The 16,689-nt window shown below is 45.7% G+C and overlaps 1 protein-coding gene across 1 annotated transcript in view; it reads left to right on the plus strand.

The window, feature by feature from the left end:
* GALNT17 (polypeptide N-acetylgalactosaminyltransferase 17) overlaps window positions 1–16,689 on the plus strand; it is a 117,121-nt gene that overhangs the window by 56,160 nt on the left and 44,272 nt on the right. The window contains exons 4-5 of the mRNA XM_081173015.1: window positions 5,341–5,515; window positions 12,133–12,330. Of these exons, the coding sequence (XP_081029141.1) occupies window positions 5,341–5,515; window positions 12,133–12,330 (373 nt within the window). The remainder of the gene's footprint in view (window positions 1–5,340; window positions 5,516–12,132; window positions 12,331–16,689) is intronic.

Raw genomic sequence — 16,689 nt, forward strand, 5'->3', positions numbered from 1 at the left:
AAGCCCTAGGCTCTGTGGTTTAACCCACAACGCCACCCGTGTCTCATTAAAGTGGTATAATGATGCTTAAATGTATAGCACAGATGGAGCCAGGCTGTCAGGGACACTCCAGTCTTTTAGACAGTTCTTTCCCATTCCCACCTGGAGCTGCCAGGAATTCAACCTGGGATCCCAACTACACTGCAAATTCCCACTTATCTTGCTTGCATTCTACTTTCAGCTGCCTCCTGTTCCTTCATGAACAACTTAAACCTTGTTTTTTGCAGCCTGGGTGGTGCTGAGCCTGCGCCATAAGCCTGCACTTTGAAATATTAATGGCATTGCCTTATGTCAAAACAATGCTATGAAGAAACCCAACACCAGCCTTATGGGACTTAGAGACAATTTATAATCTCTGCCTCTTTGAATTTCCTCAGAAGGGAAGTGACTTCCGTTTAGAGGGGCAGAGTGGGAATCTGCCACGCAGCTGCTTTGATGTTCCCCTTTTGTTCCTGCATCTCCGCTTTGGCATAAAAGGCAGAGCAATAAATGGGGGGCAATGGCTGTGCGGCGTGAGGGGAACTGTGTCCTGCAAATAGAGCTTTATTTGCACACACAAGAAGTCTGCGCATTCAAAGTGCGAGCCCCGAACCCATTTCATTTGACGCCATCTCAGCCTGAGCCCATGAGGTTTCGCTCTGCTGTTTACCACTGCTTTTATTTCTTATTCCTACATTCTCTTGAAGTAGCAGCCTGCTTTGCCACTTATCTCCAAAGCATGTTGACCTTGCAAATGTCTTTACCAGCAGTAGACTCTGAGAAAGAGAAACTGGAATAATTCCTGAAGTTCTGCAGTGAGATTGTTTTTCTCCCACCAGTATTTGTAGAAGAGAGTGGAACAAAAACCTTGGGGTGTGCAGGAACTAAAGAGCCAATTTCCCACCCATATGAGCCATTTTAACAGTCCTGGCTTCCCCTGAAGAGTCCTGGGAAATATAGCTTGTTATGGGTACTGTTCCCAGAGTGGTTTAAACATCAATCTGTCTTTCCAGGGAACTTTCCAGGGAAACAGGGGTCTCCTGACAACCCTCAGAAGCTTTAACAAACTATGGCCCCCAAAATACTTTAGGGGAAGACATGAGATTTAAAATGGTCACATAGTGCTTTAAATACATAACATGGAACCTTGATATCCATTGCACCTTGGATAATAGATAAGCAGCACACAGAAACCAGCCATTTCATTGCAACTTGAACGTTATGCCTAATATCAAAAGGCATTGACTATAAATGAGAATCTCTAGGTGGATTTGATTGACAGATGATACCTCTCATTGTCAGAAGTGCTGTGGAGGTGTAGTGGAGGGGGGAAATGAGGAACAGTTGCAGTATAGCTGTACTTTAAATGGATGGTGCAGGTGTGGCCCAAGTCACCATCATGTGAAAGACAAAAATCCCATGACTGCAATCATGGAGCAGGAATTCTAACAGATTCATGGACCAACAAATTTCATTCCCATACTCCTGGAGTGGAGAACTGGATTGTTACTTTCTCCACCCTTTTAGGGGCCAAATTTGACAGGTCAGATGTGCCCACCATTCAATCACCTGATATCACAGTTACCTGATCGTGGACGCAGGTGCTGACTGAAACCCTCCCAGAACAGGAGAGGCTGCATCAAGCCTTCTCCACAGTAAGAAATGAGACTTGGGAAGAATCAGAATTGGAGAGTTGGAAGGGACCCACAGGCCCATCTTGTCCAACCCCCTGCAATGCAGGAAATGTACCCACAACAATCCGTAGGTGTGCTCGAACCACCAACCTTCTGGTTAACAGCCAGGCCCACTGACCCACTGAGCTCTGGATTAGCAATAGAGGGCATGTTTTGCATGCAAAAAATACCAGGTTCACTTCTCAGCATCTCCAACTAGGGCCAGAAGAGATCCTCAATTGAAATCCTGGAGCATCACTGCTGGTTAATACTAAGCTAGATACACCAGTGGTCTCACTCTCTTTGTAGGGCAGCTGCATGTTGAAAGGTGCCAGGGGTGAAAGAAACCCAATTCTGCACCTCAAGTAATCTCATGGTTAGAGGTTTTATATTGCTTCAAGAAGAGCCTGCTGGATCAGGCCAGGGGGCCATGAAGTCCACATCCCATTCTCATATTGGCCAGCTAGAAGCCCCAGCAGGAAGCCTGCAAACAGGACATGGGCACAACAACGCTCTCCTCCAGTGTGGTTCTAGAAACTGGAATTCAGAAGCAAACTGCCTCCAGCGGTTGAGGTAGAACATTGCCGTCAGGGCAAGTAGCATCCGTGAATTTGACTAATCTTCATGAAGCCATCCAAATTGGTGGTCATCGCTTGCTTCTTGTGGGAGTGGATTCCATAGTTTAATTGTTCACTTTATGAAGAAGTACCTCCTTTTGTCTGTCTGCAATCTCCTAACATGCAGCTTCTCTGAATGTCTCTTGAGTTGCAGTGGGCGAGGGGTGTCTTGCCCAAGGCAAGGTGGGTTGTTTTTTTTTTTTTTTTATTAAAAAGAGAGAGAGAGATTCAGAAGCAATACAAAATACACAAGTGAGTGAGAAGATTAAAGATCTTCTTCTCAAACAGCAAGCAATGTATATATACCAAGCAAGCACTTCAATCTGCCACTTGGAAGCCCCCAAGAAGCAGTGAAGCAGCTCCCCCAGGTAGCCTCAGTTTGCACGGCCCTGCGGCCGGTCAGTCCGTGCACAAGCTTCAAAGAAACTCTGCCCAAACCGTCCGATTTTATAGATAGCCTGTGTGGCTTGCCAGGCTGGCTACGTGCAGATCATCCATTAGCAACCTCCTCCCAGTGCCTCCCTTTCTCAAAACAATGTCCAACATCAAAGAAGGTACCGAGGGCCGGATTTAGGTTTGCTGAGGCCCTAAGCTACTGAAGGTCATGGGGCCCTTTATATGTCCAGCTGTCCTTTGTCAACAACAAATTGCCGCTGTTTTTTGTGTTGAATATACGCTATATGGTAATTTATGGATCTAAAAGATATCTAAAGCCATTTGCACATGCAGAATGTAGGCACCCTATATGTAGAAATGAGCAAACCAGTGATATTTTATTTTATTTGTTTTTTATCTTATATTTTGGAAATGTACACCCAGGGTTGTTTTTCCTTTTATTTTTTTGGGGGGCCCCCAAGAGAGTGGGGCCCTAAGCTATAGCTTGTTTAGCTGATACGTAAATCCAGCACTGAAGGTACCCAGCATTATCCCCCCCCCCACTGATTAAGGCAGCTGTGGGGGGTGGTTTCACCTCCTCAGGGCATTGAAGACTGTTCTCAAACCATCAAAAAACTTAACAGGAGCGAGGGAGGGAGAAGGAACAGAGGCACGAAGGGTAGCCTTGTCAGATCACTAACTCTTCGATAGATTTTTGTCTTCTGGACGCATTTCCCATACTGAGGGAGACAAACTTTTCTCTATTCACTTTCTCTATGTTACATTTCCAGCCTTGATAGCAACTGGCTTCCTACATGGATGAGTATCTGAATCTTCTCCCTCATTTCACCTCTGAAGATCTAAGGATTCTCTCTTTGTGTGTGTCTCTGCTTCTCTTATAGTTTTAGTGAAAAAATGAAAATGGGGAATTGGATTTCCCCAATGTTGAACATCAAATACAAACTATTTTCTATGCTGCTCTTCCTAATGGAAATGGTGAATGTTTAGGGCTGGAGCAGAAGAATGCTTAATATATATTTCCCAGCCTTAACTGCAGCGAAGTACTTTGTGTGAGGAACGAAAATAACTTTTAAGTGCATCAAATGGAAAAAAACCCACTCTTTTGATTTAGTGCTTCTCTCAAATTAGCCCCGTCTTTTCTAATTATTGAATGAAAATCATGCCTCAGTCAATTTGCCATCTTCAACTGCAATGAAGTAGTTTGCTGTGATGCAGCAGTGATTTATAATTGAATTAAGCCAGTTTCAGTAGGTTGGGTTGCTGTTCCCTTGGTTTTTGTAGTGACACTTCCACGCTTTTAACAGCTTCACAACAGACAGAAATTCAATGGGTGGGGGTTTCCCCAATGTATATTATTTGACATGGAGTGCTGAACCTGTTGAACAATGGCCTGCCATGGCTTGTTTTGGGAATGTCAAAGAGAGACTGGGCAGATGAAAAGTGAGAGCAGTTGAGATGAAAAGCTGGTGGGTGAGTGGGGAAGAAGTCCTTTACCTTGGACTGAGGAGGACAGACACAGGAAGGAGACAGTCAGAAGGGGGAAAGAGATTCCCAAGGTGAGGGAAGAAGTATGCTTGTAAGTTGGAGATGTGAGAGTCTGCCTCTCTGTGTGTGGATAAATAATAGGGTCACCATATGTACCGCAAAATTCCAGTGATGTCTGGGAGGTGGGTGCTAAATTGTCACCCAGGGGGGAAATTAATTAAATAGTAAATGTCCGGGATTTCGTCTGTTCCCCGGCGGAAGCGCTGTGCAGCTTGTTGCCTCCTAGACGATGATTTCAGAAGCCCGCCGTCCACCACTGCCATCCCCCCAAAGAAAGCTCAACAACTTCGAACGATTGCTCAGGAAAAGCTCAACAACTTTTTGGACTATCGCCCCAAAGCAGCTGAGCAACTGTGTCCAGATTTTTACTCCTTGAAATATGGCAACCCTGATATATGATATAGGGACGTGGGTGGTGCTGTGGGTTAAACCACAGAGCCTAGGACTTGCCGATCAGAAAGTCAGTGGTTAAAATTCCCACGACGGGGTGAGCTCCCGTTGCTCAGTCCCTGCTCCTGCCAACATAGCAGTTTGAAAGCACGTCAAAGTGCAAGTAGATAAATAGGTACCGCTCCGGCGGGAAGGTAAACAGCATTTCTGTGTGCTGCTCTGGTTCACCAGAAGCGGCTTAGTCATGCTGGCCACATGACCTGGAAGCTGTATGCCAGCTCCCTCAGCCAATAAAGCGAGATGAGCGCTGCAACCCCAGAGTCGGCCATGACTGGGCCTAATGGTCAGAGGTCCCTTTACCTTTACCTTTAATATATGATATAACTATGGTAAATGGCCTTATAGTTATTTTCTTTCCCTTTTTCTCCTGGTTTTTATTTTTTTGGGTTTTTTATTATTATTCTTGTTCTGTAGACTAGTCTGATTCTTGTATTTTATGTCAAAAAATTTCTGAACCATGGCTTAAATATGCAATTGGAAGCCAAGATGATAGGTTCTCAATCCAGGTGTGTACAGACCCTGGTCTGGCACGTGGCACTTTGATTGAGATGGTGTCCTATATGAGAACATCTCAGCTTCTGCTTTGACTCCAAAAGTCTCTGTGTCACTCCAGTTCTTTGGGTTTCTCTTTCTCATTCTAGAGGAGTTGAAGGCGCCCCTGGAAGAGTATGTCAACAAGCGATACCCTGGCCTGGTGAAGGTGGTCCGCAATCAGAAAAGGGAAGGCCTCATCCGAGCTCGCATCGAAGGCTGGAAGGTTGCCTTGGGCCAGATCACTGGCTTCTTCGATGCACACGTGGAGTTCACAGCAGGCTGGTACGTGAAGCACTTAAGGCCCCAGCGCTAACTCATTAGTAGAACAATGTGCTGGTCATCCTGCAACAGAGGTGGCTTCAGGATAGTATGACCACTGTAGTCCCTCTGGGCGCCACACTGCAGGGGATGCCAGAACGATACTGCCCAGTATACCTGAAGGAGCTTCTCCACCCCCAGCACTTAGCCCAGACACCGAGGTCCAGCTCCGAGGGCCGTCTGGCGGTTCCCTCTCTTTGAGAAGCCAAGTTACAGGGAGCCAGGCAGAGGGCCTTCTCGGTAGTGGCCCCCACCCTGTGGAACACCCTCCCATCAGATTTCAAGGAAATAAACAACTTCTTGACTTATAGAAGACATCTGAAGACAGCCCTGTTTAGGGAAGTTTTTAATGTTTGATATTTTATCACTTTATTATTATTAATTTTAATATTCTGTTGGGAGCTGTCCAGAGTGGCTGGGGAAACCCAGCCAGATGGGTGGGTTTTAAATAAAAAAATAAAAAAATTATAAGAATTGGCAGGGTGGGGTGCCAAATTTAGCATCACACAGGCCACTGCTGAAATTTGCCACTGTTTGGCAACCAGGGTGTCTGTTTCCATTTAAGGCTGCATTTGTAAATGCATTTGCATAATATATGTATTTGGGCAAGCAATTCTCCCTAACACAATACATTTTAAAAAAATATTTTCACTCATACATGATTTTTTTGGGTGCATTCCCGTATAATATGTACAGTCATACTTCAGGTCACAGACGCTTCAGGTTGCGTTTTTTCGGGTTATGGACCCGCCAAAACCTGGAAGTACTGGAACGGGTTACTTCCGGGTTTCAGGGATCACGCAGAAGCACTAAATCATGCTTTGCACATGCACAGAAGCACTGAATCACAACCCGCGCATGCGCAGACACGCCTCTGTGGGTTGCGAATGCTGCGGGTTGCGAACATCCCGCACGGATCAGGTTCACCACCCAAGCGTCCACTGTACATTTGTTGCTGTTGTTGGAAAACCGTATCACAGAATTTGGAGAAGTGAAAATTGGGTTGGCTTGTATGAAGATGTAAAAACAAGAACACATTCTCCCCTCCATCCCTACCCCTCATTGCCTCAAATTCAGCCTCATGATCTCACACCAGGAACACACTGGATGGGGTTCACCTAACGTCCCCCACCAGTGAAAGCCCTTTGCAAGGACCTCTGCTTATGCAACTGGGCTTTCTGTCCATTTTCTTGCGGTGCACCCCATGCATCCCAAGATTGGCTTGGGGTGGGTGTGAGAACCTCCAGAACCCGGGGAAGGGGGGGGAGGGGGAAGATAATTCCACCTGTCAAGCTGCAATGTTTGCATGGATGGAAAATTTATAGTAGTGAAACAATGAATTCCGCCCTTTAAGTTAGTAATGGTTACATTAGCCTAAGTCTCCCACACTAAAAATAAGTGGGAGGCAGCAAAAAGCCATTTAAAATGCCTCTCCTGGGACTTCTCCAGACATAAACGTGCATTCATGATAATTTATGCTTGTGATGGCACTGGGATAGTTACGCAAGGCCATGCTTTCAACGTCGTTTGAATTTGCTAAAGTTTTGGAGAAGACAATTTGGCTTAATTTCTAATTGAGCTCCCGTTGCTCGGTCCCTGCTCCTGCCAACCTAGCAGTTTGAAAGCACGTCAAAGTTCAAGTAGATAAATAGGTACCATTCCGGCGGGGAGGTAAACGGTGTTTCTGTGTGCTGCTCTGGTTTGCCAGAAGCGGCTTAGTCATGCTGGCCACATGACCCGGAAAAACTGCCTGCGGACAAACGGCGGCTCCCTCGGCCAGTAAAGTGAGATGAGCGCCGCAAGCCCTGAGTTGTTTGCAACTGGACTTAACTATCAGGGGTCCTTTACCTTTTACCTGTCACATTCTGCTGCAATCCTGCAAATTTTCATAACGCAGATGTTCCAGGTTTTGTTGTTTTTCATCCCACTTTTGTTGTGCTGTAGCACAAGAATCCCCAGCCAGAGAGCAATAAGGTGTCATTATCGTTCAGGAATCCCCACAAAACAACGAGCCACAGTGGCGATGTTCTGCCTCCTCTGCCAGAGGTACTACGGACATCCCAGAAGCCTCAGATGGTTAGCACGTGGTGCTCATAATGCCAAGATTTCAGGTTTGATCCCTGTATGGGACAGCTGCATATTGTTGCATTGCAGGGAGTTGGACAACATCAGGCAGAGGCAAACTCGGCCCTGCAGATGCTTTTGGACTACAACTCCCATCATCCCTAGCTAACAGGACCAGTGGTCAGGGATGATGGGAGTTGTAGTCCCAAAACACCTGGAGGGCCGAGTTTCGCTATGCTTGGACCACATGATCCTCAGGGTCCCTTCTAACTCTACAATTGTCTGATTCTCTGACTCAGTGAGGGCTTCTGAATACCAGTTACTGGGAATCACAGGTGGGGAGAATACTCGTACCCTCAGGCTCCACTTGTGGTCTTCTGATGGACATCTGGTTGGCTCCTGTGAGAATAGGGCACTGGGTTAGTTGGGCCATTGGCCTGATTCAACAGTGCTCTACTTATGTAAAGGCAACCTGCCAATTTACACATGTTCATATGCGGCCTCACATATGCACATTGTGCCAAACCCGGAAGTGACCCAGAAACATCACAAAAAGGGGTGGAATGGGGTATTTCCAGGCTTTTCTCAGAGGGGTTTCAAATAGATAAGACAGATGTGTGTGGTGCCCTGGAACGTAACCCTGGCGTAAAGGGGTGGGTGGGTGTTGCCTATACTTACGGATTGTCACCAGCTAAGTTCTACTCAGAGTAAACCCATTAAAAGTAATAAGCCTAAGTTAGCCGCACCTATTCACTTGAATGGGTCTAGCAGAGGATAAAACTCTTAAGTTCTTAATAAGGAGAAGTGCTGTACAATATAATAATATAATAATAATTTATTATTTCTACCTAGCCCATCAGAGAGATGCGGGTGGCACTGTGGGTTAAACCACAGAGCCTAGGACTTGCCGATCAGAAGGTTGGCAGTTCGAATCCCCGCGACGGGGTGAGCTCCTGTTGCTCGGTCCCTGCTCCTGCCAACCTAGCAGTTCAAAAGCAGGTCAAAGTGCAAGTAGACAAAAAGGTACCGCTCCAGCGGGAAGGTAAACGGTGTTTCCGTGCACTGCTCTGGTTCACCAGAAGCGGCTTAGTCATGCTGGCCACATGACCCGGAAGCTGTCTGCAGACAAACGCCGGCTCCCTCGGTCCATAGAGCAAGATGAGCGCCGCAACCCCAGAGTCAGTCACGACTGGACCTAATGGTCAGGGGTACCTTTACATTTACCTTTACCCAGCCCATCTAGCTGGGTTTCCTCAGCCACTCTGGCCGGCTTTCAACAGAACATTAAAAACAGAACAAAACATCAAGCATTAAAAACTTCCGTAAACAGGGCTGCCTTCAGATTTCTTCTAAAAGTCAGATAGTTGTTTATTTCCTTGACTTCTTATGGGAGGGTGTTTCACAGGGCGGGCACCACTGTATGGACAGTCCAGAATAAATTGACTACTAATTTGTGTCAACGACATGTTGCAAAATGTCTCCACAACACACACACGCTTCTGTTTCTGGAGTGTCAAGGCTATGAAAGGGCTTTATGCTGTTTCTACTTTTCTGTGCTGAAAGAAAAGTGTTGCTCCCCCCCTCCTCTTCCTATGTTTTTACAACAGAACAGGTTATGTTTCTTTTTTTCAAAAAAGAAAAAGAAAGAAAGAAAATTCCATCTCCTTTGCTCTTCTTGAAATATGTGTGGCACGTGAGCCTATAATGCATGTTTCATTGTGTGCTTTGAAAAAGATGCAGAAAGCACCCAGGAGTAAAATAGTGGCATATCTACACAACACGCATGGTGGAGGAGTGACAGATTTTGAGTGGAGTCACCTGAGCTTTCCTTTGAACAATAAAGCTGAAGGATGTGTTCAGAAGGCTTATTTTCAATGCTCGCACCTGTACGCCGAGCTAAGCTAAATGCTATTATCGCTCAAGTCACTTGTTCTTCAGAACTGGGTTTTTCACTCATGCAAGGCAGGTGGAGCAAGGAGGACACTATAATTGACTGAACTCCTGTGTTTTGAAAGGGCTTCTTTGATGTATGGAGCATTGAATTCCCCCTTGTGTTTTACTACACAGAGAGCTTTACAATTACAGCAGGACTTTGCTTTGGATTATGTTGCTGTTTTTATTGTTGTTCAGTTCATTTTGATACTGCTTTATATTTTTAAGGGGTGGGGTATCTAAAAGCTGTTTACAACATACATCAAATAAAACAATCCAGAATAAAACACCAGAGAAGGATGTCAAATATAAAATGTGCATTTAGAACAGCATAATTAGCAAGGGAATAAATAGCTCAGTTGGTTAGAATGTGGTGCAGACAGCTCCACGGTTGCAGGTTCGATCCCCGTAAGGGATTCTAAATTGTAGAGGTTTGGACTGGAGGTCCTTTCTAACTCTCTGATTCTATGAGATGAAATGTCATCGTAAGCATGGAACGTATCTGCTGCTGTTGCTGCTGATCCTGCCAATGGTGGTTCATGGCGGGCAGCGGCTATGGAAGCTCACCTGGGTCTTCAGCCTCACCTTTCGTAGCTGGAATCAGTCAGGTGGGGAAAGGCCTGCAAGGCAGGGAGCAGGTCTTCTGAGTCTCACAGCCAGGATGGTTATGGGGATGGAGCACATGAATCTAAATGGGGAAATCCATTGCTTTATTCAAAGCCATAAGATATAGAAGGGACCTCAAAAAGATCAGTGACCCTTTCTGAATTCCAATGTATGTGCGCAAGGTAGATGTTCAGAACCAAATGGAAGCTATGAAGGAGCCCCCAAATTTAAACACACACCTTCCACCAAGATTTTGAAGTTGGGGTTGGGGTAGAATTATAGAATCATATGCATACTACTTTAATAGTCAATACTTCTCACAAAGATTTCTGGGAACTGTAGTTTAAGAAGAAGAAGAGTTTGGACTTGATATGCCGCCTTTCACTCCCCTTAAGGAGTCTCAAAGCAGCTAACAATCTCCTTTCCCTTCCTCCCCCACAACAAACATTCTACGAGGTGATTGAGGACTGAGAGACTTCAGAGAAGTGTGACTAGCCCAAGGTCACCCAGCAGCTGCATGTGGAAGAACAGGGAAGCGAATCCAGTTCACCAGATTACAAATCCACCGCTCTTAACCACTACACCATGCTGGCTTAAGGGGGGAAGGGCATTATTGATTTGTTCTTATTATGCATTTTGTGTTTTTTATCTTGTAGTTTTATGTTGTGAACCACCCTGAGATATACAAATGAAGGATGGCACACACATTTATTATTGTTGTTGCTTATTATTATTATTATTATTATTATTATTATTATTATTATTATTATTATTATTATTATTATTATTATTATTATTATTATTACAACAACAGCAGCAGCAACAACAACAACAGTTCCCAAGTTGTTAGAAGACTCCGTTCCCCTTACTGAGCTACAATTCCTACAATGGTTAGCAATCAATCCCTTTCCCCAGGGAATTTTGGAAAGTGTAGTTCTGTGAGACAAATGGGGGTCTCCACATAACTTTCAGCAACCCTAACAATTCCACCCTTAACAAACAATAGCTCCCTGACTCTGTAACTGTTAACGTGGTATAATGGTGCTTTAAAAATGTATTGCAGATGTGGCCTTCCTTAAGTTACCCCCCCCCCCAGTGTTCACAGTTTCAATAAGAATTGGCTTCTAAAAAAGCATTATTATTATTATTATTATTATTATTATTATTATTATTATTATTATTATTTTATTATCATTATTATTATTATTATTACGATCCTGAGAACACCATCATAAAAGCTTTGTGAAAACAGCGGGTGATGCTGCTGAAGGGCTTAGCGTTTCAGCTACCTGCATTTCGTGTTATCTCAAGGTGACTCAAGTACACGGTCTCTCATCTTCCCAAAAGCAGAGGAAAGCTTTGGGGCATGTTGACAACAGGGGGCTGTTAAGGGCAGGGTGTATAAATCAAATCAGGCAAACGGACACCAAATACGGATTTAGGCTGTAATTCTGTACTCTCTTAATTGGGGGGTGGGGGGGCTGTCCCACTGAACTCAATGGGGCTTGCTTCTGAGTAGACATAGCCACTGTAAGTACCTTCCTTGAAGCAGTCTGTGTAAAAGCCCTGAACGCAAAAAGAAAATAAAAGAAAAAGAAGCCTTGCAGTCATATGGTTATGGTTGTGCAGGTTGTTGGAATTTTGATGCATCTCATTACATTTCAAATGCAAATATCATACATAGATGATTCTATTTATATCCTGTCAGAATCTATTGCCGTACTAGATTTGAAATTTCGTTTTACTCAACAGTCCAAAGTTCTTATGTCATTCAGCGATGAGTGTGGCGTTCCTAGGGGTCTGTCTGGGGGAAACCCCACGGCATGGCTGCAGTAATCCACAAGGACCTACCATTTGCCCTAGGCGATGTGGGCAGGTAGGCCTTCAGAAGCGAAGGAGCAGCTGCCACTCCTCATCTCCCACCCCAGTTAGGATCGATATGCCTACGTCCTTCAAAGCTGTTTTGCTTTCCTTTTCAGGGCTGAGCCTGTTCTTTCACGGATCCAGGAAAACAGGAAAAGAGTCATTCTTCCTTCTATTGACAATATCAAGCAGGACACCTTTGAGGTTCAGCGCTATGAAAATTCAGCCCATGGATACAGTTGGGAACTGTGGTGCATGTACATTAGCCCACCGAAGGACTGGTGGGATGCTGGAGACCCTTCACTACCAATCAGGTTGGTTGCAGAATAGCATGATGTGAAATAGCAGGCATTTCAACGAGAATCTGTGAATTCAGATTTACCCATATTAAGATTCTGGTTATAAGTTACTCGTCACATTGGTGTGTCGGCCAGTCTTTATGACTGGAGAATTCAGAAAAAATCTCCCAGAAACAAGTGGAGAAATTGGGAAGGGACAATGGCGCTCCTACTGACCTCTGTCCATTGCAGATCTTAACTCTTCTGGAAAAGCTGAGTCAGTAGAGCATGCAATTCCTAATCTCAGGGTCATGGGTTCGAGCCTTACATTGGGGAAAGGATTCCTGCATTGCAAGGGTTTGGGCTAGATGACCCTCAATGTTCCTTCCAACTTTATAATTCTACGATTCTGTGGCTGTTCTCCATAAGAGATGAGAAAGGTGAGGAGCAGGCATTAGGATATGTCAAGGAGAGATACGATGAGAATAAATCATAACACTTTAAAGATGGCAAGTGGCTGAACAATCCTTTCCAGCTTCCCATGCAATCTCTAGTAGAACAATCAGATTTTTCAACAGCTTAATTGTGGATACTTTCCACAGGAAGTGTGAAAGATGTAGCCAATATCTTATTCTAGATTACTTTGAATGGAATGGAAACATTAGCACTTTTGAGGCCTTGCATAGTCTGCTGTTCTTGGAGCCATCTTGCTTCTTGTGTTCTGAAAGTCTTAAAACTCCAAACGTGAGTTGAGTGTAGCAGTTAATAGTAAAAGGATTGGGATGTACTGTGTGATATTTGGAGACTAGCAAGAGTTTTGAAAAAGCAGATCCAACCCAGATGCCTCAGGCTTGGAGAGCTGTCAACCAACTGAACCAAAATCATGTTGGCTGTATGCCATAGGAAAGGATTACGAGTGAGAGCAATCCTTCATTTATATAGAAGTTGCATACTGGCACGTGTCTGATGATTTTGTCACATGAATAAGTACTTAGGTGCATAACGTGCTGTATTGCAGGAGTTCCCAATTTGTGGTCTGTGGCTCGCCAGTGTTCTGCTAGGTTAAGTTAGCTGTCTTGTGTCATGTCTGCTTTAAATAGTCATTTTGATTTTTAATTGTATTTTTATTGCTTCTTTCAGTTCTTCCATTGCATTTTGCTGTGTTGCAATTTGAGTTCTATATAACACAGATTGTAACGCCATAAAACACAATTTTAAAAAATGGCAATTAAAAATACGCTTAAAATCATACATCGTCAAGCACAGCACATTTCAATTGCTACAACAGGCAGAAAAAATCTTTTAAGCGGTTCACCAAGATCATTGGCAACTTTCAAGTGACTCATGAGGAAGAAAAGTGTAAGAACCACAATGCCCACCTACTTCATTTGTCTGTTGTCAGCCCTGGTTTCCAAAGTGGAATGCCACTGCAAGATTTTGGCAAAACAAATACAATTAAAATAAAGAAGTGCTTGTTGGTTAAAGATATGGGGATAGAATAAGAGTCTTCCTCCCTCATCCTCTGATTTTGCCTCTGCTGCATATTTTGGGAGCCTCATTCCCCTTTCCCTCCTGGGAGGGAGCGAGACTCTGCTGGGAAAAAAATCAGAGGGGATGGATCCTTCGCAGGCAGATTGCCATTCCTCCCTGTGATCCAACCCCTCCGTACAGTACAGTGGTGCCTCGCAAGACGAATGCCTCGCAAGACGGAAAACCCGCAAGACGAAAGGGTTTTCTGTTTTGGAGGCGCTTCGCAAGACGAATTTCCCTATGGGCTTGCATCGCAAGACGAAAGCCCATAGGGAAATGCTGGCGGTCGGGAGCAAAGACTTTCGCCCACAGCCGGCCTTCAGAAGAGGACCTCTTCTGAAGGCCGGCGGGGGGCAAAAGTCTTTGCTCCCCCCCGCCTGCCTCCCCCCCCCCCGCCTGCCCCGGGCGATCTTAAAATGCTGGCGGGCGGGAGCGAAGCGTTCGCTGCCGACCCCCAGCATTTTAAAATCTCCCCGTGTCCCGGGAAGGTTTTAAAATGCTGGGGGTCGGGAGCGAAGCGTTAGCTGCCGACCCCCAGCATTTTAAAATCTCCCCGTGTCCCGGGGAGGTTTTAAAATGCTGGGGGTCGGGAGCAAAGCGCTGCAGACCCCCAGCATTTTAAAATCTCCCTGTGTCCCGGGGAGATTTTAAAATGCTGGGGGTCGGCAGCGCTTCGCTCCCGACCCCCAGCATTTTAAAACGCTGTTCCGAAGGGGGGGCGGGGACACCTGCCCCCGCCGCCCCACTTCGGAAAGCTGTTCCGAAGTGGGGAGGGGGGCGGGGACACCCGCCCCCGCCGCCCCTCTTCGGAAAGCTGTTCCGAAGTGGGGAGGGGGGGCGGGGATACCCGCCCCCGCCGCCCCACTTCGGAAAGCTGTTCCGAAGTGGGGAGGGGGGGCGGGGACACCCGCCCCCGCCGCCCCACTTCGGAAAGCTGTTCCGAAGTGGGGAGGGGGGCGGGGACACCTGCCCCCGCCGCCCCACTTCGCAAAGCTGTTCCGAAGTGGGGAGGGGGGGCGGGGACACCTGCCCCCGCCGCCCCACTTCGCAAAGCTGTTCCGAAGTGGGGAGGGGGGGCGGGGACACCTGCCCCCACCGCCCCACTTCGGAAAGCTGTTCCGAAGTGGGGCGGGGGGCGGGAACACCTTCTGAAGGCGGGCAGGGGGCGAAAGTCTTTGTCCCCCCTGCCTGCCTTCCCAGGGGCTTTTAAATCGCCCCGGACAGCAGAGAAGTCCTCCGCTGTCCGGGGCGATTTTAAAATGCCGCCCGCCAGCATTTTAAGATCGCCCCGCACAGCGGAGAAGTCCTCCGCTGTCCCAGGGTTTTTTAAAATGCTGGGGGTGGGAAGAAAAGCCCTTGTCCCCCCCCCAGCCTTCAGAAGTGGTCCGGGGACAGACTGTCCCCGGACCTGGTCTGAAGGCGGTTTCCCTAGGAACGCATTAATTGATTTTCAATGCATTCCTATGGGAAACCGTGCATCGCAAGACGAAAAAACCGCAAGACGAAGAGAATTGCGGAACGAATTAATTTCGTCTTGTGAGGCACCACTGTATCTGCCTGCCTGTCCCCATTCAAATAAATGGAGAAGAGGTGTGCCATTAGACTGCATGACAGTGGGCAGAAAGAGACTCCCACTCCTGAGCCTGTGCTCAATCTGAGGAGAACACTGGAAAACTTTCCCATTTCTATTAGCACGGCCTGTCCAACCATGTTGGAAACAAAAAAAGTGAAATTAGAGCATCACATGTGTACAGGAAGACAGATGAACCCCAGAGTTTGGAATTGGGCAACATAAGATCCTCAGAATAGAGTTAATGTTTTTGTAGGCTGAGTCATCATGGCGGCTGGTGGAAGTACAACCCCCCTGAGGAGGTCTGGTATATTTGAAACACATTTTTCTCGCACACTGTCTGTGCAGTGATTTTCCTTTGATTGAAGAAGCATACAGGATCTCTCTCATGGGGCAAATTGTCTGGAATCAAATAAAATGCTTCATTCAGAAATGAACTTCAGGTGGTGGTTCTAGAAAAGTGCTTGCTTGATCTATTACAAAAGAGGAAAGCAAAATACTTTCCTTGCAAGTGGTGTCATCAAGAACTTTGTGTTAAAGATCAGAGGGAAGGCCAGTTGAGGTTCATCCATTAAGGTGAATGGGGCACCAAAGCTCAGTCTGTCCTCAGCCACCTTCCTGTCCTCTTACAACAGATCCAGAGGTGTCACAGAAATGCGTAATTTAGAGGGAAATGTGCATCACAATGAAAAAATGAGTAAAATAACATACAAAAATTCATCATATTAGAAGAAATGTGTACATAGGGGGGAGTATTTTTACTGAGGGAAATTTGCACTAAAATGCTGAATAATGTTCCTGAAGAATTTGTCTTTATATAAAAAATAAATAAATTGCTGTAGAAGCTTGAGGAACTGAATTGAAGAATGGAGAAATGAGAAACTATGAGAACCAAAATGGACAGTATCCCAGCTTTGAACTGTCTGGAAAAGAAGGTTCATATTTCATGTGTGTATGTGTGTGAGAGAGAGCCAGATTCCAATCAATATTACACATCCCCTGGAAGACGTCGAGACGCAGAAAGCAGATGGTTGGCTCAAGTGGATAGCAGACTCCAAAAGATTGTTCCATTCATTCAATTTGCTATTTCTGAACCACCTTTTTTAATTTTTAAAAAAGAAACCTACACATGAGCAAATCAAGTGGGGGGAAAAAGATGGCCTGAGAAAACTGTGTACAATTTTAGAATTATGGTGGAAGGAGCTGGAGGTACAACAGTCCTCACCTTAAAGGGCGTACCCAATTCAACTTCCATTCATCATAACAGTGTGCTTGGCAGAACTCTCCACCTCTGT

Source organism: Podarcis bocagei (genome assembly GCF_964188305.1).
Source record: "Podarcis bocagei genome assembly, chromosome: 15".
Classification (NCBI taxonomy): Eukaryota; Metazoa; Chordata; class Lepidosauria; order Squamata; family Lacertidae; genus Podarcis; species Podarcis bocagei.